General features: G+C 46.8%; 1 protein-coding gene across 1 annotated transcript; it reads left to right on the top strand.

Moving 5' to 3' along the window:
• The first annotated feature begins 4,110 nt into the window (after positions 1 to 4,110).
• On the top strand, positions 4,111 to 5,157 carry LOC125532985. The gene has a single exon (XM_048696811.1). It carries the CDS (start codon positions 4,111 to 4,113, stop codon positions 5,155 to 5,157), a length of 1,047 nt encoding a protein of 348 aa, XP_048552768.1.
• Positions 5,158 to 23,008: the final 17,851 nt, after the last annotated feature.

The raw sequence follows: 23,008 nt of genomic DNA on the forward strand, positions 1-23,008 counted from the left end.
AAAATGTTCTTGTTTTACAAAGAATGTTTGAATGTTTTCTTTTCAAATTTTTTACAATGTTCAAAAAATGTTCTTGTTTTTAAAAATTGTTCATGTTTTCATTTTTTTCAGGAGTTTCAGAAAATGTTCACAAGTTTCTTTAAAATCATGTTTTCAAATTTTATTCAGGAATTTTCAAATATGTTCGCGTTTCCCAATTTTGTTTTGGAATTTGGGAAAATGTTCCCATTTCAAAAAATTGTTCATGATTTTCAAAAATTCCTTGTTTTAAAAAATGTTATAGTTTTCCATAATAATTTTCACAATTTTTGAAATATTTTGTGTCTCACGGAACATTCCATTTTTTGAAGAAAAAAATTGCTTTCGAAATTCCTAAACCAATTCGGATCTGCGCAGCGTATTTGGTTCTTTAAGTTTGATGCTCCAACACGGTCAGGTGCAGCTCCCAGTTCAGCTGGTAGGAACTTGTCGTTTATAGCTATCGATCCCATGTTTGAATCCCCCGGTGCACATTTTTTGTTTTTGAGCTACAGTTCGCGTCGCTATCTTCATGGGCCGGCCCAGTCGAAGACATGCCTGTGCGAATCCTCAGCAACTTGACGCAGAGAGTGTCACATAACAGGTCTCGTCTGGTTGGGCGCGGGGAGGAGGTGCGTTGTTGCTTCTTCGTTGAAGGCAGTGGGCGGTTGCGACATTCTCTTCTTCCTCCCGTTTGGTAGCACAAAGGGGTTTCGGCGGGAGGCTCATCTCTCTCCACCTCCCCTCTCGGGGTGCCCTGAGCTCGCCCACTTTTTTCTAAATTGAGAGAGAAGGGCTGACCTTATAGGGAGGCGACGTTGTCAGGCAGTGGATGTGTGTGGCGACGAAGGGAGCCGGCGCTGGTCGTGAAGAGGGTGCAGGGACCAGGCGCTGGCTGGGCGGAGAAACCGGGAGCTGGGAGGGGCGTTGGCACAGTCAAGGCGGTCGGCGGCATGAACGAGCGCGAGGACCGAGGAGGGATGGTGTCGTGCTGATGCTGGACTTTGTGCGTGGAGGCAGTCGGACCTTGTGCTGATGCTGGACTTGTGCTTTTTTTTTGGGAAAAGGAGGTTAAGACCCCCGACCTCTACAGCAATCGATGCATACAATCATCTTTAATTATTATTCAACATAGGTCTAACAAGAACATACATCAAGCCATCCGAAGCCACTACTCACACCTACAAAACTTGATAATGTGGAGTGCTCTCACTCCCCATATCTAAAGTCGGTGTTGTCGCCGATCCATCCAAGGGTCAGTTCTTTTGGGCGATTCTAGAATAATCGCCGAAAAGAACTGGCGCGATTCTAGAATAATCGCCGAAAAGAACTGGCCCCAAATAACATATTGGAACCCACAGCCGGTGTAGCAAGACCTAAAGCGTACACCACATGATCACGTTTTAGACGCCGTCATCATCATCGAACTGCTGACCCATCTTGGGAGAAAGATCTGCATCATCCTTGCCAGTCCGTTCATCCGTCGACGCCACCACGGCGCCACCGCCCCGCGCTCGTCCGTCCAGACGCGGTGTCGTGCGTAGCACCTGCCGACCAGGCATGACACAACATAGCACCTGACAGCCACGCATGACTTGACATCTCCATCGAAAGCTCCGTGCAAGACGAAGCTGCTCTACCTCCTGCCTCTGTCTTCCAGCTCTGCTCCACAAACGATGCTCCCAAGAGAGAAAACGACACCGCAGTACCGCCATCATCCGATCTGGAAGACAGATCCTAGGGTTTCCCCCGGAGCAGCACGAGTGGGTCGATAGTAGTAACACGACGATGCCTTCATCAAGGTAACGACACAGAACACCGCCATCACCTCGGTTTTCACCGGAAACTATGTCTTCCCGACTCGCAACCGGAACTAGATGGCGGATCTCGAGATCTGACCATCCAGCCTCGGGCCGACCACCCTGACGGAGGAGATGGCCACCACCGCCAGCGGCACCGGCCAGATCAGATCAGACTGGAGGCACTGTCGACCAGTCAACCATGGCTACATCCCCTCCTGATCCGCCCTCCCCATGAAGCCACTGGAGCAGCGCCGAACCGCCGGGAAAGACGAAGACCGAAGGGCGATCTCGCGCCGCCGGTCCCTCCAGAGCACGGGGCTGCAACCTAGATCCCCGTCGTCCCCATTACCGGCGGCGCCCAGGCTTAGCCGGCGCACGTCCCTGGGGACGACGAGGTGGAGGAGAGGGGGAGGGGGCGACGGCCGGGGCGCTGGGGTTGGGCCCCTGATCGCGCTGGAGGGAGCGATACGAGGGAACCCTGGACTTGTGCTGCCGCTGAATAATTGAAGACAAGGGCTTGGAGGGGCACTAGGAGGTTATGGACCTATTGTTGTTGCTGACATGTGTTGCGTTTCTGCTGAAGATTGAGCGGCGAAGAAAAGCAGATGAGAAGAGTGCGGCGTTTCTGCTCCCGAGCTTATCTGCACCCCCCCCCCCCCAACCCGATGAAAAAAATCAAAAAAATACTAAAAGAATTCAAAAAAAATTCCAATTTTTTGTGTGTGGTAGATAAGTTTATGCGTGAGGTGCGCTCCAAGTTTCAACTCATTTGGACATCTGAGCAACTCTCAGCAAAAAGACAAAATTAGGGTCTGTAAAAAATTTTACTGTTCACACACTGTTCTGACCCTTTTTTTTTTTTGCTGAGAGCTGCTCAAATGTCAAAATAAGTTGAAATTTGGAGCGAACCTCACACATAAAATTGTCTATCACACATAAAAAAGGTTTTTTTCGGATTTTTTAGTATTTGTTTTGAGTATTTTTTCTGGCCGGGTGCAGATGAGCTTAGGCATCGACTTGGGTTTTCGATGAGAATATGTCATTGATTGATGTGTGTTGCTGCTGTGTGCTACCGTCTGGGTAATATTGGGGCACTTTTGGACCAGGTTTATTCATAGAGGAGAGATGGAGAGACATTGAGTGAAATTTGTTTGCTTTATTGTGTGTTGCTCTGCGTTGTGTGGTGTTGCCATTGCTTTGTTTGCTCATCCTGAAGTGAGATATTGAGAGATACTGGCATACTGCTACTGTCAATGATTGTTTTTATTGTCGCTAGCCAATGCAGATTGTTGTGGAGGAAAATCAATAATTTTTTCAAACTTTTGCAAAGCAATGTCGGATTGAATAATTTGAATTGGAGTCAACAAGTCTACCATCTCAAAGATGGGACTGAAGAACCTACCACTCATGTGGGAGGAAGCTCGAAGAGGCAGATAAATTTCAGCAAACTTGAAGACAGAACTTCGATGGATGCATATATAGAGATAACTCACGATCCAGTCATAGGAGTCGATTAATCTCATGGTTGTCACTAGAAAAGAGTCCATGATTTCTTTCATGCCAACAAGAAATAAGATTTCAACTAAAAAACAAGAAAACAGATTCACATCAATCTCACAGTTCTCTTCAGATCGTTAAGTTGTTATTTGAGAACAAGTGAACAGATTTTCTGGAAGATAGACGTCCCAGTGAAGAGCGGCGCAGCAAAGCGACTAGTTCATGCTATACCTGAAAGTATTACCGGCCTTAAAAAGACTACTTACTGCAACAAGATTAAGAAGCTCCCAGCAGGCCAGCACTTATGGCTGACAACTGATCTTGGAGATAATTAATCTTGGCTATATCCTCGAGTCCAACTAGCGTAATTCACTGATACAAAGGAGATTTTCTCTACAACTCAAGGTGATGCACTAGATCTTGGAGATGGAAAAAGGCATTTGTAATTCATCCATGTAAAAGAATTATGAAGATTTAAGATGTAAGCAAATCACCACTAGACTGCCTCCATTAATTCATCAGGAAAAGAAAGGCATGCCTCCATTAAAATAGACTGAACCTTTAGGCAAAATCTGTGCACTCGTAACAGTTGTGTGCAAGACACAATGGCAGTAGTAGCTTAGGAAACTCACTCGTATTTGAGGCTTGAATCGTGTTGTTGCCTCCTGTGCCTATGGATGCATGGGTGTAAAGTTTATAACATTGCCCTGCACTTCGATCTTGCGCTTTTCAACGTAGGATCCTCATCTGCTTCATCAGCTTGCGGTGATGAGGCAGCATATGTCCAGTTACGATGCTGCCCTCGCAAGACAACGCCAACATCTCCCCAGTAATCAGCATTGCTGGCGTACCACTCCACCGTCTTCCTCAGTCCCTCCTCCCACGTTGTGCGCTCCGACCACCCCAGCCTCCTCATCTTCTCACCGTCCACAAAGTACCTTTGGTCATTGAACGGCCTGTCCTCCACGAACTTGATGGCCTTCTCAGGGTCCACCCCAAGAATCTCACATATGTCCCTGGCCACATCCACCACTCCCCTCTCCTTAGCCGCGGCGATGTTATACACATGCCCAACCTCTCCTCTGTGAAGAACAACATCAAAGGCTTCTGCGACATCCTCACAGTACAAGTAGCTCCTGGCATTCGAGCCATTCCCATAAACCGGGAGTGGCAGGCCTCTCATTGCCAGGAGAGCAAATTTGGGGATGAGCTTCTCGGGGAACTGGTTTGGCCCATACACATTGTTACCTCGTGTGGTGATCACCGGAAGATTATAGGACCTTGCGTAGGCCATCACCAGCATCTCTGCCCCGGCTTTCGTAGCCGAATACGGGTTCGTCGGAAGCAGCCGAGATTCCTCATGGTTACCAACAACAGCATTGACATCAGTTTCTCCGTAGACTTCATCGGTGCTGACATGAATGAACCTTCTGATCTTAACCTGCTTGCATGCCTCGAGGAGGATGTGGGTACCGTACACATTGTTTTTGGTGAACTCAAAGGAACAGCTGAAGGAGTTGTCGACGTGAGTCTGGGCAGCAAAGTGCATGACGGTATCGATCGACTCGGTGACCAGGAGGTGGTTCACCAAGTCGGCACTGGCGATGTCGCCCCTGACAAACTTGAAATTCGGGGATCCACGAGAAGGGTCGAGGTTTCTAAGGCTGGAGCAATAGTCGACCCTGTCGAGAATGACGATGTTGTAGCGCGGGTAATTCCTGACCAGACGGTTTGCCACGTGGGACGCGATGAAACCCGCGGCACCGGTTATGAGGATGTTCTTGGGCTCATAGGTTGCCATCTGGAGTGGCTTGATATACCTACAAAATCAAATAATTAGTGCTTGTTACATAGTACTCGCATGTACGATGATGCAGAATGACTGAATTATTGCCACAACCACAAGCGTGTGAGACCAAGGCTGTTAACTGCTTAACGGGGGGAACAAGAGACATTTGTGGAGCTAATAATTGAATAAATTAAGTAGCTCAACCTATTTCCTACCATCAAACACCCTTTGCAAACACAGACATTAGTATTAAACTGCAATTCTATTTCAAATTAAAATTCGCGAGTAAACTCATTTCTATTTCAAGTTGGTCTCACTTGTTTGAAAATGCAGGTCTGGGCCCCGATCTTCCATGAGTAGTGATTCACCAGAAGTCGTATGGCGCCCAGAACTGTTATGACCCGGCGGCTTAGTGGGCGGCCGCTACGGCGTGGGGATTGGCTTGGGTCCTCTCCACTGGAGCATCTCCATTACCAATCTGTTGTTGCAGTGGCAGCTACCAACATCCGGCGTTCTATACTAGGAGTATTTGCCATTGATTTTGACTCGCGCGCCACTGCATACGTCATGTTCGACGGAATGCCCGTGGGGCTCTTGCGCTCGGTGAGAGCGAAATGAAGCCGGAGGCATCGAGCTCTACAGCAGGAGCGGCGGCTAGGGACGGACAGGACAAGCGCGTCGACACGACGGCAGAGCCCGGAGCTTGAAGAGGGCCAAAAGCTGGCCATGCCGCTGATGTCGACCGGCGAAGTGTGCCGGCGCGCGGCAGAGCAATAATAGGATTCGGACCTGTACAAATCAGTTTACTCTAACGACAGCGACATGATACAGCACGCAAACAGAGTCTCCGGTGACGTCAAAGTCAAACCCAGTGCAATATCCTCAGATCTAGCACAAACAAAATGGAGGATGGAAGGGAACGGGGACGGGGGCTCACCGAGGAGATTGACGGCGGCGGCGGCGGCGCGGAGACGAACTCAACCAATCCTGGTGCTGGTGGTGGTAGGGTAGGTAAGGAAGCTGAGGTGGTGGTGCACGTGCTTTATTTGTGGTTGCTGATTTTCTTCAAAAATAAATATGGACTGCATACGGACTGACATGAGTGAGCAAACACGCTAAATAATCTAATTTTTATAAAAAAAATCTAGAACATTTTATAATTCTGAACGGAGGGAGTATGTTAGCGTTGGAAACGCGGCCGCCCCCTCCTAATGGGCTCTGCCGTGGAAAATTGGAGGTGGAGCGAGCTTCGCGATGCACCAGAGGTGATCTAGGTGGAGAAAGAACGAGAGATGAGGCTATGGGCGCTCGACATGCTCGAGCTTGGCCTGGAGACATGGTGGTGGCCAATTCGAGTGGGTAGCTCAACAACTGAATTGAAGGTCGAGACAAACATGTTCGATGTCCTATGCCGCAACAATGGCGGGTGACTAGAACGTTAAAATTGCAAGTACCGACCATGCCATGTAACACTTGGTCATAGCCTCGTGCTACTAAGTGCTTGATGAAGTTTTCACACTCCATTCTACCGCCATCAGTAAGAAACAAAGGGGAGGGGAAAGGAAATGGATGATCTCACTTTATAGAGGGAATGAGCTTGATGAAGTTTTGGATGCCTTGCACTTCTCCCCTTGCCCTAACGGATGGCTAGGTGAATGTTTTGGGGTAAAACTTGTGCACCAAGTACTAGGTAAAAGGGGCTCTTGTCAGGGTGCCAACATTCCAGGCCTAATTCTCTTGAACATCCCCTACCACTCCGCTGAACAGCGACTTCCTCCTCCACTTTCCTTGACGGAAGATCCAACTGATGGGGAGCATAGCAGAAAGTTAAAATTTTCTACGCATCACCAAGATCAATCTATGGAGTAATCTAGCAACGAGGGGAAGGAGAGTGCATCTACATACCCTTCTAGATCGCTAAGCGGAAGCGTTCAAGTGAACAGGGTTGATGGAGTCGTACTCGTCGTGATCCAAATCACCGATGATCCTAGTGCCGAACGGACGACACCTCCGCGTTCAACACACGTACGGTTGGGAGACGTCTCCTCCTTCTTGATCCAGCAAGGTGAGAGGAGAAGTTGAGGGAAAACTCCGACAACACGACGGCGTGGTGGTGATGGAGCTCGTGGTTCTTCGGCAGGGCTTCGCCAAGCACTACAGAGGAGGATGAGGTGTTGGAGAAGGAAGAGGGCTGCGCCAGGGGAAGGGTGCAGCTACCCTCTCTCTCCCTCACTATATATAGGGGGAAGGGAGGAGGGGGAGGCGCCCTAGGGTTCCCTAGGGGAGGGGCGGCGGCCACAGGGGAAACCCTAGATGGGTTTGGGCGCCCCCACCCCCTAGGAAACTTGCCCCCCAAGCCGGGAGGGGCGGCTGCCCTAGGGGTGGCGCCCCCACCTCTCCTGGTTACGTGAGATGGGGTGGGAGGGGCGCTCAGCCCCTTAGTGGGCTGATGTGCCCTCTCCCCTTGACCCATAAGGCCCCCCGACGCTTGCCGGGGCCTCCGAAACCCCTTTCGGACATGCTGGTCATCACCTGGTACCCCCGGAACAATTCCGGACTCCAATGCCCTTCGTCCAATATACCGATCTTCATCTCTGGACCATTCCGGAGCTCCTCGTCATGTCCAGGATCTCATCCGGGACTCCGAACAACCTTCGGTAACCACATACTATTTCCCATAACAACTCTAGCGTCACCGAACCTTAAGTGTGTAGACCCTACGAGTTCGGGAACCATGCAGACATGACCGAGACAACTCTCCGGCCAATAACCAACAGCGGGATCTGGATACCCATGTTGGCTCCCACATGTTCCACAATGATCTCATCGGATGAACCACGATGTCGAGGATTCAATCAATCCCGTATACAATTCCCTTTGTCCAGTGGTATTGTACTTGCCCGAGATTCGATCGTCGGTATCCGATACCTTGTTCAATCTCGTTACCGGCAAGTCTCTTTACTCGTTCCATAACACATCATCCCATGATCAACTCCTTGGTCACATTGTGCACATTATGATGATGTCCTACCGAGTGGGCCCAGAGATACCTCTCCGTTTACACGGAGTGACAAATCCCAGTCTCGATTCGTGCCAACCCAACAAACACTTCCGGAGATACCTGTAGTGTACCTTTATAGCCACCCAATTACGTTGAGACGTTTGGCACACCCAAAGCACTCCTACGGTATCCGGGAGTTGCACAATCTCATGGTCTAAGGAAATGATACTTGACATTAGAAAAGCTTTAGCAAACGAACTACACGATCTTGTGCTAGGCTTCGGATTGGGTCTTGTCCATCACATCATTCTCCTAATGGTGTGATCTCGTTATCAATGACATCCAATGTCCATGGTCAGGAAACCGTAACCATCTTATTGATCAATGAGCTAGTCAACTAGAGGCTTACTAGGGACATGGTGTTGTCTATGTATCCACACATGTATCTGAGTTTCCTATCAATACAATTCTAGCATGGATAATAAACGATTATCATGAACAATGAAATATAATATAATAATAACTAATTTATTATTGCCTCTAGGGCATATTTCCAACAGTCTCCCACTTGCACTAGAGTCAATAATCTAGTTCACATCGCCATGTGATTAACACTCACAGATCACATCGCCATGTGACCAACATCCAAAGAGTTTACTAGACTCAATAATCTAGTTCACATCGCTATGTGATAAACACTCAAAGAGTTCTGGGTTTGATCATGTTGTGCTTGTGAGAGAGGTTGTAGTCAACGGGTCTTGCCATATTCAGATCCCTATGTATTTCAGAAAAACTTTATATCGTAGATGCTGCTACCATGTTCCACTTGGAGCTATTCCAAATTGTTGCTCCATTATACGTATCCGGTATCTCTACTCAGAGCTATCCGGACAGGTGTTAAGCTTGCATCGACATAACTCTTTACGTCGAACTCTTTATCACCTCCATAACCGAGAGACATTTCCTTATTCCTCTAAGGATAATTTTGACTGCTATCTGGTGATCCAGTCCTAGATCACCTTTGTACCCTCTTGCCAGACATGTGGCAAGGCACACATCAGGTGCGGTACTCAGCATGGCATACCGTATAGAGCCTATGACAAGAGCGTAGGGGACGACCTTCGTCCTTCCTCTTTCTTCTGCCGTGGTCAAGCTTTGAGTCTTACTCAACTTCACAACTTACAACTCAGGTAAGAACCCCTTCTTTAACTGATCTATTTTGAACTCTTTCAAAAACATGTCAAGGTGTGCGTTCTTTGAAAGTATCATCAGGCGTCTTGATCTATCTTTATAGATCTTGATGCCCAATTTGTAAGCAGCTTTATCTAGGTCTTCCTTTGAAAAACACTCTTCAAACAACCGTTTATGCTTTCCAGAAATTCTACATTATTTCGAATCAGCAATATGTCATCCACATATACTTATCAGAAATGTTGTAGTGCTCCCACTCACTTTCTTGTAAATACAAGTTTCTAGCAAACATTGTATAAACCTAAAAGCTTTGATCACTCCATCAAAACATATATTCCGATTCCGAGATGCTTGCTCTAGTCCATAGAAGGATTGCTGGATCCAGCATACCTTTTAGCATCCTTAGGATCGTCAAAACCTTTTATTGTATCACATACAACTTTTCTTACGAAAACTGGTAAGAAAACTTGTTTTGACATCCATCTGTAAGATTTCATAATCGAAAAATACAGCTAATGCTAACATGATTCCGACGGACTTAAGCATCGCTACGGGTGAGAAATTCTCATCGTAGTCAACTCCTTGAACTTGTGAAAAGACTCTTTCCCACAAGTCGAGCTTCATAGACGGTAACATTACCGCCCACGTCCGTCTTCTTCTTAAAGACCCATTTATCTCAATGGCTTGCCGATCATCGGGCAAGTCCACCAAAGTCCATACTTTGTTCTGATATATGGATCCTATCTCGGATTTCATGGCTTCTAACCATTTGTCGGAATACGGGTCCACCATCGCTTCTCCATAGCTCGTAGGTTCATTGTTGTCTAACAACATGATATGTAAGACAGGATTACCGTACCACTTAGGAGTAGTACATATCCTTGTCGACCTACGAGGTTCGATAGCAACTTGATCCGAAGCTTCATGATCACTATCATTAACTTCCTATTCAACAGATGTAGGCGCCACAGAAAACATCTTTCTGTGTTGCGTCACTCTCTGGTTGAAGTAAAGGTTCGACAACCTCATCAAGTTCTATCTTCCTCCCACTCAATTCTTTCGAGAGAAACTCCTTCTCGAGAAAGGACCCGTTCTTAGCGACAAACAATTTGCCCTCGGATCTGAGATAGAAGGTGTACCCAACTGTCACCTTTGGGTATCCTATGAAGATGTGTTTGTCCGCTTTTGGGTTTGAGCTTCTCCGGCTGAAGCCTTAAGCATCGCAGCCCCAAACATTAAGAAACGACAACTTTGGTTTCTTGCCAAACCATATTCTTATGACGTCGTATCAACGGACTTAGATGGTGTCCTATCTAAAGTGAATGCAGCTGTCTCTAACGCATAACCTCAAAATGAAAACGGTAGATCGATAAGAGACATCATAGATCGCACCATATCTCATAAGGTTTGTTTATGACGTCCGGACACACCATTACCCTGTGGTGTTCCAGGTGGCTTCAACTGTGAAACAATTCCACAATGTCTTAAGTGTTTGCCAAACTCATAACTCAGAAATTCTCATTGATCAGATCGTAGGAATTTGATCTTCTTGTTATGATGATTCTTAACTTCACTCTGAAATCGCTTGAACTTTTCAAACATTTCAGACTTGTGCTTCATTAAGTAAATGTACCTATATCTACTCAAATCGTCAGTGAAGATGAGAAAATAGCGATATCCACCGCACGCTTCAATTCTCATTGGATCACACACATCTGCATGTATGATTTCCAACAAGTCACTTGCCCGTTTCATTGTACCTAAAAACGGGGTCTTAGTCATCCTGCCCATGAGGCATGGCTCGCATGTGTCAAGCGATTCAAAATCAAGTGACTCCAAACATCCATCGATATGGAGTTTCTTCATGCATCTTACGCCAATATGACCTAAGCGGCAGTGCCACAAGAAAGTGGTACTATCATTATTAACTCTACATCTTTTGGCGTGAACATGTGTATCACCACGACCGAGATTCAATGAACCATTCACATAGGGTGCATGACCATGAAAGGTATCATTCATGTAAATAGAATAACCATTATTCTCTAACTTAAATGAATGACCGTATTGCAATGAACATGATCTAATCATATTCATGCTCAACGTAGACACCTGATAACATTTATCTAGGTTCAATACTAATCCCGAAGGCAGATGGAGCGTGCGATGGTGATCTCATCAACTTTGGAAACACTTCCAACACACATCGTCACCTCGCCCTCAGCCAGTCTCCGTTTAGTCCGTAGCTTTTGCTTCAAGTCACCAATAATAGTAACTGAACCGGTATCCAATACCCAGGTGCTACCAGGAGTACTAGTGAGGTACACATTAATAACACGTATAAATTTTGTTGAAGTTGCCAGCCTTCTTATCTACCATGCATTTGGGGTAATTCCGCTACCGGTGACCGTTCCCTTTACAATAGAAGCACTTAGTCTCGGGTTTGGGTTCAACCTTGGGTTCCTTCACTGGAGCGGCAACTGGTTTGCCATCCATGAAGTTTCCCTTCTAGCCCTTGCCCTTCTTGAAACCAGTGGTCTTGTTAAACCATCAACACTTGATGCTCCTTCTTGATTTCTACCTTTTGCGGTCTTAAGCACCATCCCTTGCATGTCATAGTTCATCACGAAGATCCAGTAGCTTAGTGATAGTGGCTAGAGAACTCTATCAATCACTATCTTATCCAGAAGTTTAACTCCCACTTGATTTAAGTGATTGTAGCACCCAAACATTCTGAGCACATGCTCACTAGCTGAGCTATTCTCCTCCATCTTGTTGGCAAAAGAACTTGTCAGAGGTCTCATACCTCTTAACACGGGCATGAGCCTGAAATCCCAATTTCAGCTCTTGGAACATCTCATATGTTCTATGGCGTTCAAAACGTCATTGGAATCCCGATTCTAAGCCGTAAAGTATGGTGCACTAAACTATCAAGTAGTCATGAGGATGTGTCTGTCAGGTGTTCACAACATCCACAGACGACGTTGTAGGGGTTTGCACATTGAGTGGTGCATCAAAGACGCAAGCCTTCTGTGTAGCAGTGAGGACACTCCTCGGACTACGGACCTAGTCCGCATCATTGCTTACAATATATTTCAACTTAATCTTTCTCTAGGAACATATTGAAACAGGGAGCTACAACGTGAGCTATTTATCTACAACATATTTGCAAAGACAATTTAGACTATGTTCATGATAATTGAGTTCATCTAATCAAATTATTTAATGAACTCCCACTCAGATAGACATCCCTCTAGTCATCTAAGTGAAACATGATCCGAATCAACTAGGCCGTGTCCGATCATCACGTGAGGCGGACTAGTCATCAACAGTGAACATCTCATGTTGATCGTATCTTCTATACGACTCATGTTCGACCTTTTGGTCTTCCGTGTTCCGAGGCCATGTCTGTACATGCTAGGCTCGTCAAGTCAACCTAAGTGTTTCGCATGTGTCCCGAGGCCATGTCTGTACATGCTAGGCTCGTCAACACCCGTTGTATTCGAACGTTAGAATCTATCACACCCGATCGTCACGTGGTGCTTCGAAACAACGAACCTTCGCAACGGTGCACAGTTAGGGGGAACACCTTTCTTGAAATTTTAGTGAGGGATCATCTTATTTAAGCTACTGTCGTTCTAAGCAAATAAGATGTAGACCATGATAAACATCACATGCAATCAAATAGTGACATGATATGGCCAATATCATTTTGCTCCTTTTGATCTCCATCTTCGGGGCTCCATGATCATCGTTGTCACCGGCATGACACCATGATCTCCATCATCATGATCTCCATCATCGTGTCTTCTTGAAGTTGTCTCGTCATCTATTACTTCTACTACTATGGCTAACGCTTTAGCAATAAAGTAAAGTAATTACATGACGTTTATGTTGACACGCAGGTCATAAATAAATTAAGACAACTCCTATGGCTCCTGCCGGTTGTCATACTCATCGACATGCAAGTCGTGATTCCTATTACAAGAACATGATCAATCTCATACATCACATATATCATTCATCACATCCTTTTGGCCATATCACATCACAAGGCATATGCTGTAAAAACAAGTTAGACATCCTCTAATTGTTGTTGCAAGTTTTTTCGTGGCTGCTATAGGTTTCTAGCAAGAGCGTTTCTTACCTACGCGAAAACCACAACATGATATGCCAATTTCTATTTACCCTTCATAAGGACCCTTTTCATCGAATCCGATCCGACTAAAGTGGGAGAGACAGACACCCGCTAGCCACCTTATGCAATTAGTGCATGTCAGTCGGTGGAACCAGTCGCACGTAAGAGTACGTGTAAGGTCGGTCCGGGCCGCTTCATCCCACGATGCCGCCGAATCAAGATAAGACTAGTAACGGCAAGTAAATTGACAAAATCGACGCCCACAACTGCTTTGTGTTCTACTCGTGCATAGAAACTACGCATAGACCTAGCTCATGATGCCACTAATGGGGATCGTAGCAGAAATTTAAAATTTTCTACGCATCACCAAGATCAATCTATGGAGTAATCTAGCAACAAGGGGAAGGAGAGTGCATCTACATACCCTTGTAGATCGCAAAGCGGAAGCGTTCAAGTGAACGGGGTTGATGGAGTCGTACTTGTCGTGATCCAAATCACCGATGATCCTAGCGCCGAACGGACGGCACCTCCGCGTTCAACACACATACGGTTGGGAGAAGTCTCCTCCTTCTTGATCCAGCAAGGTGAGAGGAGAAGTTGAGGGAAAACTCCGATAGCACGACGATGTGGTGGTGATGGAGCTCGTGGTTCTCCGGCAGGGCTTCGCCAAGCACTACGGAGGAGGATGAGGTGTTGGAGGAGGAAGTGGGCTGCGTCAGGGGAAGGGTGCGGCTGCCCTCTTTCTCTCCCTCACTATATATAGGGGGAAGGGAGGAGGGGGAGGCGCCCTAGGGTTCCCTAGGGGAGGGGCAGCGGCCACAGGGGAAACCCTAGATGGGTTTGGGCGCCCCCACCCCCTAGGAAACTTCCCTGCAAGCCGGGAGGGGCGGCTGCCCTAGGGGTGGCGCCCCCACCTCTCCTGGTTATGTGAGATGGGGTGGGAGGGGCGCTCAGCCCCTTAGTGGGCTGATGTGCCCTCTCCCCTTGGCCCATAAGGCCCCCCAACGCTTGCCGGGGCCTCCGAAACCCCTTTCGGACACGCTGGTCATCACCTGGTACCCCCGGAACAATTCCAGACTCCAATACCCTTCGTCCAATATACCGATCTTCACCTCTGGACCATTCCGGAGCTCCTCGTCATGTCCGGGATCTCATCTGGGACTCCAAACAACCTTTGGTAACCACATACTATTTCCCATAACAACTCTAGCGTCACCGAACCTTAACTGTGTAGACCCTACGGGTTCGGGAACCATGCAGACATGACCGAGACAACTCTCCGGCCAATAACCAACAGCGGGATCTGGATACCCATGTTGGCTCCCACATGTTCCACGATGATCTCATTGGATGAACCACGATGTCGAGGATTCAATCAATCCCGTATACAATTCCCTTTGTCCAGCGGTATTGTACTTGCCCGAGATTCGATCGTCGATATCCGATACCTTGTTCAATCTCGTTACCGGCAAGTCTCTTTACTCGTTCCGTAACACATCATCCCATGATCAACTCCTTGGTCACATTGTGCACATTATGATGATGTCCTACCGAGTGGGCCCAGAGATACCTCTCCGTTTACACGGAGTGACAAATCCCAGTCTCGATTCGTTCCAACCCAACAGACACTTTCGGAGATACCTGTAGTGTACCTTTATAGCCACCCAATTACGTTGAGACGTTTGGCACACCCAAAGCACTCCTACGGTATCCGGGAGTTGCACAATCTCATGGTCTAAGGAAATGATACTTGACATTAGAAAAGCTTTAGCAAACGAACTACACGATCTTGTGCTAGGCTAAGGATTGGGTCTTGTCCATCACATCATTCTCCTAATGATGTGATCCCGTTATCAACGACATCCAATGTCCATGGTCAGGAAACCGTAACCATCTTATTGATCAACGAGCTAGTCAACTAGAGGCTTACTAGGGACATGGTGTTGCCTATGTATCCACACATGTATCTGAGTTTCCTATCAATACAATTCTAGCATGGATAATAAACGATTATCATGAACAATGAAATATAATATAATAATAACTAATTTATTATTGCCTCTAGGGCATATTTCCAAGACCAACTGGCATCCTGGTTACCTCTACCTCGGTCGGCCCCATAATTTCTTCTTCTTGAGGGATGAGGTAGTCAAGATCAAGGAAGGGCGCCTTCTACGGGATGGAGAGTGGATTCCCTGGGCATGGAGATGGTGGTTGGGGATTTTGCCAGCCGTGTTGGTCACCATCGGTTACTGGAGAGCTTCCGCCTCATGATCAACCTAGACAAACTCGCCTCGGTTTTCTCGCCCGGGTCTGGATCGCGCTTCGCTCTGCTTGCTGATGACGATGTCGATGCGCAGCGGGTCAATGACGCTGTTGTGTTGCGGATAGCAAGCGAGGCTTTCTCGGGCGAGGACCATGATGATGGATGTACTTAGTCTAAGGTGCAGACAAGGAGGAAAACGAAAGAAGAAGTGGTCTAGAAATTTTGGGAGCATGTCGGCTTCCTGAAGTCGGGCTCGTGGGTCTTCTTCGTCGACAACTTCTCCTAATAAGGTTTGCGGCCGTCCTGTTTTAGTTGATGCCTCCACTACAAAAAAAAATACGTCCGTGATGATACGTGTTTGTGAGAGGAGGTCACGTTTTCTGTCATGCATGTACATCCGTGACTATTTTATGATAGAATTAAGATAGTCATGCATGTGCTGTCGTAGAAGTGTTCCATGACAATACTCAAATTATCATCACGAAAGTGTCCACTTCCATGACGATAAATGGCACGTCATGGAAGTGTTTTCTTCAAGGGTAACCGACATGTGGCATCCACTGCAACGGGTAGCCGTTAAGCTATTGGGTGCGGGTTTGATACGATAACCCATTAACAACATGGACCAATGGTGATTTTCCATGTGTAAAATTCCCATTCGCCAATGGTACCACGTGTTAGCTCGGCGTTGCAACAGATATCATTCGTTCAATGGACGAGACGCGCCTATGAAATGGTGACATGTGGCACAGCCCAACAGTGGCCCATCTACGTTAAAAAGGCCAGCCCATTTAGGCCCTACTTGCATCTGGCCCATTTAGGGCCACAACACATATGAGTTATGCCAATTCGGTCCGTCAACTATTTGACACCATTGCAACCCATCGTCAGCTCGAGCGCATTAATAGCCCGCCATATCTTGGGGCTCAAATGCGGCCTGAGGTTCTTTCGGCCTGTTAGCATCCCGTTCTAGAGATGGGCCAAGTTTCAGGCCGTACGTCTTTTGGCCTTTTAGCGACCCATTCTACAGTTGGGCTCATTTCCTGCCCGGTGTGTCTTTCAGCCTGTTAACATCCCATAGAGGAATTGGGCCATTTATGGCCTGACCTGACTTTTTCCCTCTTAGCGGCCCATGTTCTTCATGGTCCAATTCTAGCCCGGTGTGTCTTTCGGCCTGTTAACACCCCCACATCAGAGTTGTGCCATTTATGGTCCGACCTGACTTTTGGCCTCTTAGCGGCCCATGTTATCCATGGCACAATTCTATCCTGACCTGACTTTCGACCTGTTACACTACATGAATCAGCTTATTTGCCGTCTGCTATGGCGGACGACAAAGGTACCAAAAGCAGACGGCAAAGGTACCAAAAGCAGACAGCAAAGCACTTTGTCGTCTGCCACTGACGACAAAGCTGTCCGGCAAAGAGGGCTATGGTAAAGAGGTTCTTTGCTGGCTGCTTCATCAAAGTGGACGACAAAGAATCTTTGCTGTCAGTGGCGGACGACAAATAAAATGGATGACAACTAATAGGCGTTAGCCACGTTAGGTGGCTAACAGCGACCTTTATCGTCTGCCAGCGAACGGTAAACATTCCCTCGCCTTTGCCGTCCGCTGGCGGACGGCAAAGTAACCAAATGGTCAGCTCCCAGGTTGCATAGGTTGCTGCCACGTGGCCGCTTTGTCGTCGGTGGTAGACGGAAAAGAACCCTTTGCCATCAGTGGCAGATGGCAAAGAGGCTGCATTGTCTCTTTTTCTGTTTTTTCTTATATCCAAGCATTTTCAAAGAAAATAGATGACACATATATATTTTTTTCACAGGGCAATTACAGAGCAAACATATAAGATACCCAACACATAAATTCATCATTCATGCATAGTTCCATCCAACCATACCAAGTTCCATGCATAGTTCCATCATACATGGCAAGTTCAACATAGAGGCATCCAACCATATATATTACAATAGTTTCATCCAATGATACATGCATAGTTCAATGATACAAAAGAAATAGAGAAAGGGATAAGAAGTACTCCCTCAATGCAAGCTTTCGTCAAGTGAATGAAATCTGCAAAATGGGAAATAAGAAAGTTAGAAGAAGAAGATTAGAAGAATAAGAAGAAAATGAAGAAGAAGACGAAGAAGAAGAAGTAAGCATACTTAGGTAAAATGGAGCTAACCTAGCTAATTATGCCATTTTTGAGTGAACTAAGCATATTATGCCATTTTTGATATAAAGCAGCTAACCTAGGTAACTAAGCATATTAGAGCTAACTTAGGTCATTTTGGAGAAGATGAAAAAGAAGAAGAAGAATACTAGAAGACTAGAAGAAGAAGAAGAAGGTTTTTACCGTTTTGCTTCTCATTCTTCTTCTTTTATTCTTTCGTTTTCTTCTCTTTCTTCTTATATTCTTTCTTTTTTCTCCTCTTCCTTGTTTTTCTTCTTCTTATTCCTTATTTGTGTCATTTTAGAGCTTACATAGGTAATTATGCCATTTTTGAGCTAACTAAGCTTATTATGTAAATTTGGAGGAAAAAAAGGAAAGTATAGGTCATTTTTTGTGCTAACATAAGTAATTATGCCATTTTTGAGCTAACGTAGATAAAATGGATCATTCTGGAGCTAACCTAGCTAAAATCGATCATATTGGAGCTAACCTAGGTAAACTTGGTCATTTTGAAGCTAACCTAGGTAAAATGGATCATATTGGAGCTAACCTAGGTAAAATGGGTCATTTTGGAGCTAACCTAGCTAAATATGCCATTTTTAGTTAACTAAGCATATTATGCCATTTTTGACATAAGTAAGCTAAGTATAGGTCTTTATTGAGCTAACCTATGTAAATAAGCATATTAGAGCTAATTTAGCATTTTAGAGCTAACTTAGGTCATTTTGGAGCTAACTTAGGTAAAATTGATCATTTCAGAGCTAATTAGGCTTATTTTGTCATTTTCGAGGAAAATAAGCTAACTATATGATATATATGTATGACCTTACCAAGATTGTTATGCCATTTCAAACCTAAGTAAGCTAATTATGCCATTTTTTACATAAGTAAGCTAAGTGTATGTCATTATTGAGCAAACCTAGGTAACTAAGCATATTAGAGATAACTTAGCATATTAGAGCTAACTTAGGTCATTTCGGAGGAAACAAAGCTAAGTATAGATCATTTTGGAGCTAAGTAGGCTAATTATGTCATTTTGGAGGAAGATAAGCTAAGCCTAGGTCATTGTGGTAAGCATTTTGGAGGAAATAAAGCTAAGTCTAGGTCTTTATGCATGTCATAAGCAAAACACTAGAGAAAACTTACCGTCATCACGGAGGTGAAGCACCGTCGTGTTTCGTGCCAGTACCACCACCTGGAGAAGGATCGTGTGATGCTTGTCTGGAGGCATGCTACACCAACGATCATTTGAAATGTCTCGTTAGCATGACGACACTCAAATGTTAATACTAGTAACTAATGACCATTCAAATTAAACTCATCGTGGTCCCCGGAGCAATCTCTAGCATCGGCGGATGGGTCTGACCGGCCTTCTGGCACACAGACTGCACATTTGGTTTTCATGGGTTAGTCATACTAGTTAGTAATGAAATGAACATTACATTCATGATTTGGCTAATATGCAGAAGAAACTTACCACGAGGAGCTCGTACATGGCATGGTTCTGCATGTCATTCCGTGCCCTCTCCTCCTCCGTCAACCTTGCCATCTTCTCCTCCAACTCCAGCTCCCTCTCTACCAGAAGTGTTTGGGTTCTATCTCTCTTAGTCTGAAGAGCAGCCTACAACACCACTCCTCGTTAGCATTGTAATCGTCGATGGCTGCACACACAATGTAATGCTTGAAAGAAATCTGAGTCCGTATAACTAACCTGGAAGGCGAGCTCAATTGGCCCTAGACGAGGCCTTATCTCACGATCTGAGCTTGTTCGGCACGCCTTGATCTCCGGGAGAGTGCGAGGACAATGGATAAGTCCATCTCCAATGGCTATCGAGCCATGGGACCTCCCGCCACCAGATATCATTACCATCTCCAGATCAAACGGCTCGCTCAAGTTAAAGTCCTCCCCTTTCCTTGCCTTCCTCTCATCTCTATACTTCACGAGCTTGTTGTGGGAGGATATGTTGGTGAAATTCTCTAGATGATCGAGGTCAGACACAGAGAATGCCTCGGCCTTCTTGAACGGGGAAGTATGGGCCATGTCATAGAGATCGAACACCTCTGGCACCGGTGCCATATAGTATCCCGCCTAAAAGAGAGGAACATAGTATTAGTAATTAAAGGGCTCAAGCTAGCATGATAGAATGAATTGCATGAATCATGAAGCAAACCACATACCCAGTTCCGTCCGTATTGATATAAGTTGGCGTTGCCTTGATGGTGTGGCACACCTCTCATTTGGGAACGCTTTCCCTTGGCACCTTTGTGGACAGCCCGCCATGCGTCTGAGCACCACTCATCCACCAATGCCTCCCAACAATCCATCTTATCAGCACACCATCTCGGGGACACCTAAGTCGATAAAGAGAAACTTGAGCGCTATGCCTATGAATCAAATCAACGAAACTAAGAACAAGGCCTTAAGAATATAAGCAATTACCTTCATGTACTCCTCCTTCTACAGAAACTTTCTGCGGCACTTCTTCTTGGGCTTCCGAACACCACGCGAGGCGAAGTAGTCTCGAACAGCCTGCACCCGAGCCTCGTGGCGTAACTTTTGTAGTAGGCGCCTGCACTCGGCATCGATAACCCGTTCACAGGCCTCCTCGTATCCCTCCTCACACCTGTAGAAGGTCTGCAATCAAACAAGACAACATTGATTAGTACAATAACTAAGCTTATTCGAAGATTTTTAATTGTGTAAATGAGAAATTACCCAAAACGTTCTGATCACCATGTCGGCCCTTGTGTGGCACAAGACACCGTCGATGATCTCCTCTGGCGGGGCCGGGGTAGCCAAGTAGTGCTCCCAGGTCAATCCTAGCTCTGGAAGCTGACCCTCACCGGGTGAGGGAGTCCTGGACTAAGGGGTCCTCGAGCGTCCGGCCTGTTATCCATGGGCCGGACTGATGGGCTGTGAAGACATGAAGGCCGAAGACTGTACCCGTGTCCGGATTGGACTCTCCTTGGCGTGAAGGCAAGCTTGGCGACCGACTATGAAGATTCCTTATTATGTAACCGACTCTATGTAACCCTAGATTCCCCCCGGTGTCTATATAAACCGGAGGGGTTAGCCCGGAAAGGATATATTCATTACCATAGTCATACAGTTTAGACTTCTAGGGTTTAGCCATTACGATCTCGTGGTAGATCAACTCTTGTAACACTCATATTCATCAAGATCAATCAAGTAGGACGTAGGGTATTACCTCCATAGAGAGGGCCTGAACCTGGGTAAACATCGTGTCCCCCGTCTCCTGTTACCATCGATCCTAGACGCACAGTTCGGGACCCCCTACCCGAGATCCGCCAGTTTTGACACTGACATTGGTGCTTTCATTGAGAGTTCCACTATGCCGTCGACGAAAGGCTCGATGGCTCGCCTTGTCCTTAAAGACAACATCACCTCCGGGGGAGCTCTGGCCCCGGGCCAAACCCTCATGTTGGGTGGCTTTACTATGATCGCCCGTTCGGCCGTTGAGCCGACGATGACCTCTCGGGCCATCGAAAACCCCCTTCACATCAACTCCGAGCACTCCAAGCAGATGGATCCGACAGAGTTTTCGTGTTTGAACAAACTCCTAGATCGCATCGCCGCTTTGGGAATAGCCATGGACTACGATCGGATCGGGCCTAAAACCGATCAAGGAGAAATCAAGACCCTACCGGTCACCCACTAGATTGCGGTAGTCGTGGAGCAGGACGACGAGTCTTCTTCTATACCGAAGACGGACTATATTTGAATCGCCGATCAGGAAGAGCCAGATACCCACCCGCGAAAGGATGCGACCAGCCCTCCGAACATAGCATCGGACGGCGGTCCTAAACAATCAGAAGATATTCTGGAACTCGGACTGTTAAGCCCAGAAGGTCGTCAGACTCCGGATAATCGGTCAGGTCAGGGTTCGGATTTAATTCCACCAACCCACCCGGATATAGACGCTCTCATGAGCATAAAACAGCAGTCTCAGAAAACGGTCCACCACTTCTGGGCCAGATTCCTCCTTGTCAAGGACAAGGTAAAAGATTGCCGTGACGACGACGCAATATCAACGTTCTGCAACAATTGCGCGGATGAAGGAATCCTCAACGACATCAATCACCGCCGCATACTGATATTCGCTGACTTAGCATCCATCATACAAAAGTACAGCGCGATGGAGAGCACCTGGAAAACTCAGGCAGCTCGCTGGGAACAGTCAGTCCCAACTCAACTCCCCCTACAGGCGAAAAGGGCGCACCCTCGCGGCACGCCCAGTCCAACAGTCAAGAAACACAAAACCGCTATGCGGCACAACACCGTTCTGGTGGGGTGGCTCGATGGCCCATGCAAAATACATACAACACCAGATACTGTGGCAACCCACAGCCTTAGAGCATGTTGGATACTACGAGAAGTAGCCAAGAGCAGCGAGGACATCCTTATCAAGGACGACCCAGAACGGCATCCCCCAGGGGACAATAACTCAAGAGTATTGACAGTCTTTGAGACATTCGCTTCAAACAACAAGCGCAAAATGGCGCTTCGCGAGCTCGCCGAAGTTTGCCAAATTGCTGCGATAAACCCCTGGAATGACACGGCTATAACATTCAACGCTGGTGACAAACCAAAGTACAGAATAGTACGAGCGCCAGCCGGGTTAGTCCTTAGTCCCATCATGGACGGGTTTCGACTTACCAAGGTCCTCATGGACGGCGGCAGCGGACTAAACCTCATTTATGAGGACACACTCCATAAAATGGAAATAGACAGGAGCCGCATCATGCAAAGTAACACAACCTTCTGAGGAATTATTCCCAGTCGGGAGGCGCGATGCACGGGCAAAATCACACTTGGCGTAGTATTCGGCACGCCGGAGAACTATCGGTCTGAAGAAATAACTTTCCAAGTGGCCCCTTTCAGGAGCGGGTATCACGCCCTGTTGGGGCGGGATGCTTTTACACGCTTTCAGGCAATACCCCATCACGGGTATATGAAGCTCAACACGCCCAGACCAAAAGGTATAATCACTCTCATTAGTGATCCGGACATAGCACTCCGCACTGAAAACAAAACCGCATCCTTGGCCCTGGAGGAGCTATCCGAAGCCCTCGCGGCCGACGAATTAACCGCACTACGCTCCACAGTGGACAGGGAC

Source organism: Triticum urartu, chromosome 1 (genome assembly GCF_003073215.2).
Source record: "Triticum urartu cultivar G1812 chromosome 1, Tu2.1, whole genome shotgun sequence".
In the NCBI taxonomy this organism is placed as follows: Eukaryota; Viridiplantae; Streptophyta; class Magnoliopsida; order Poales; family Poaceae; genus Triticum; species Triticum urartu.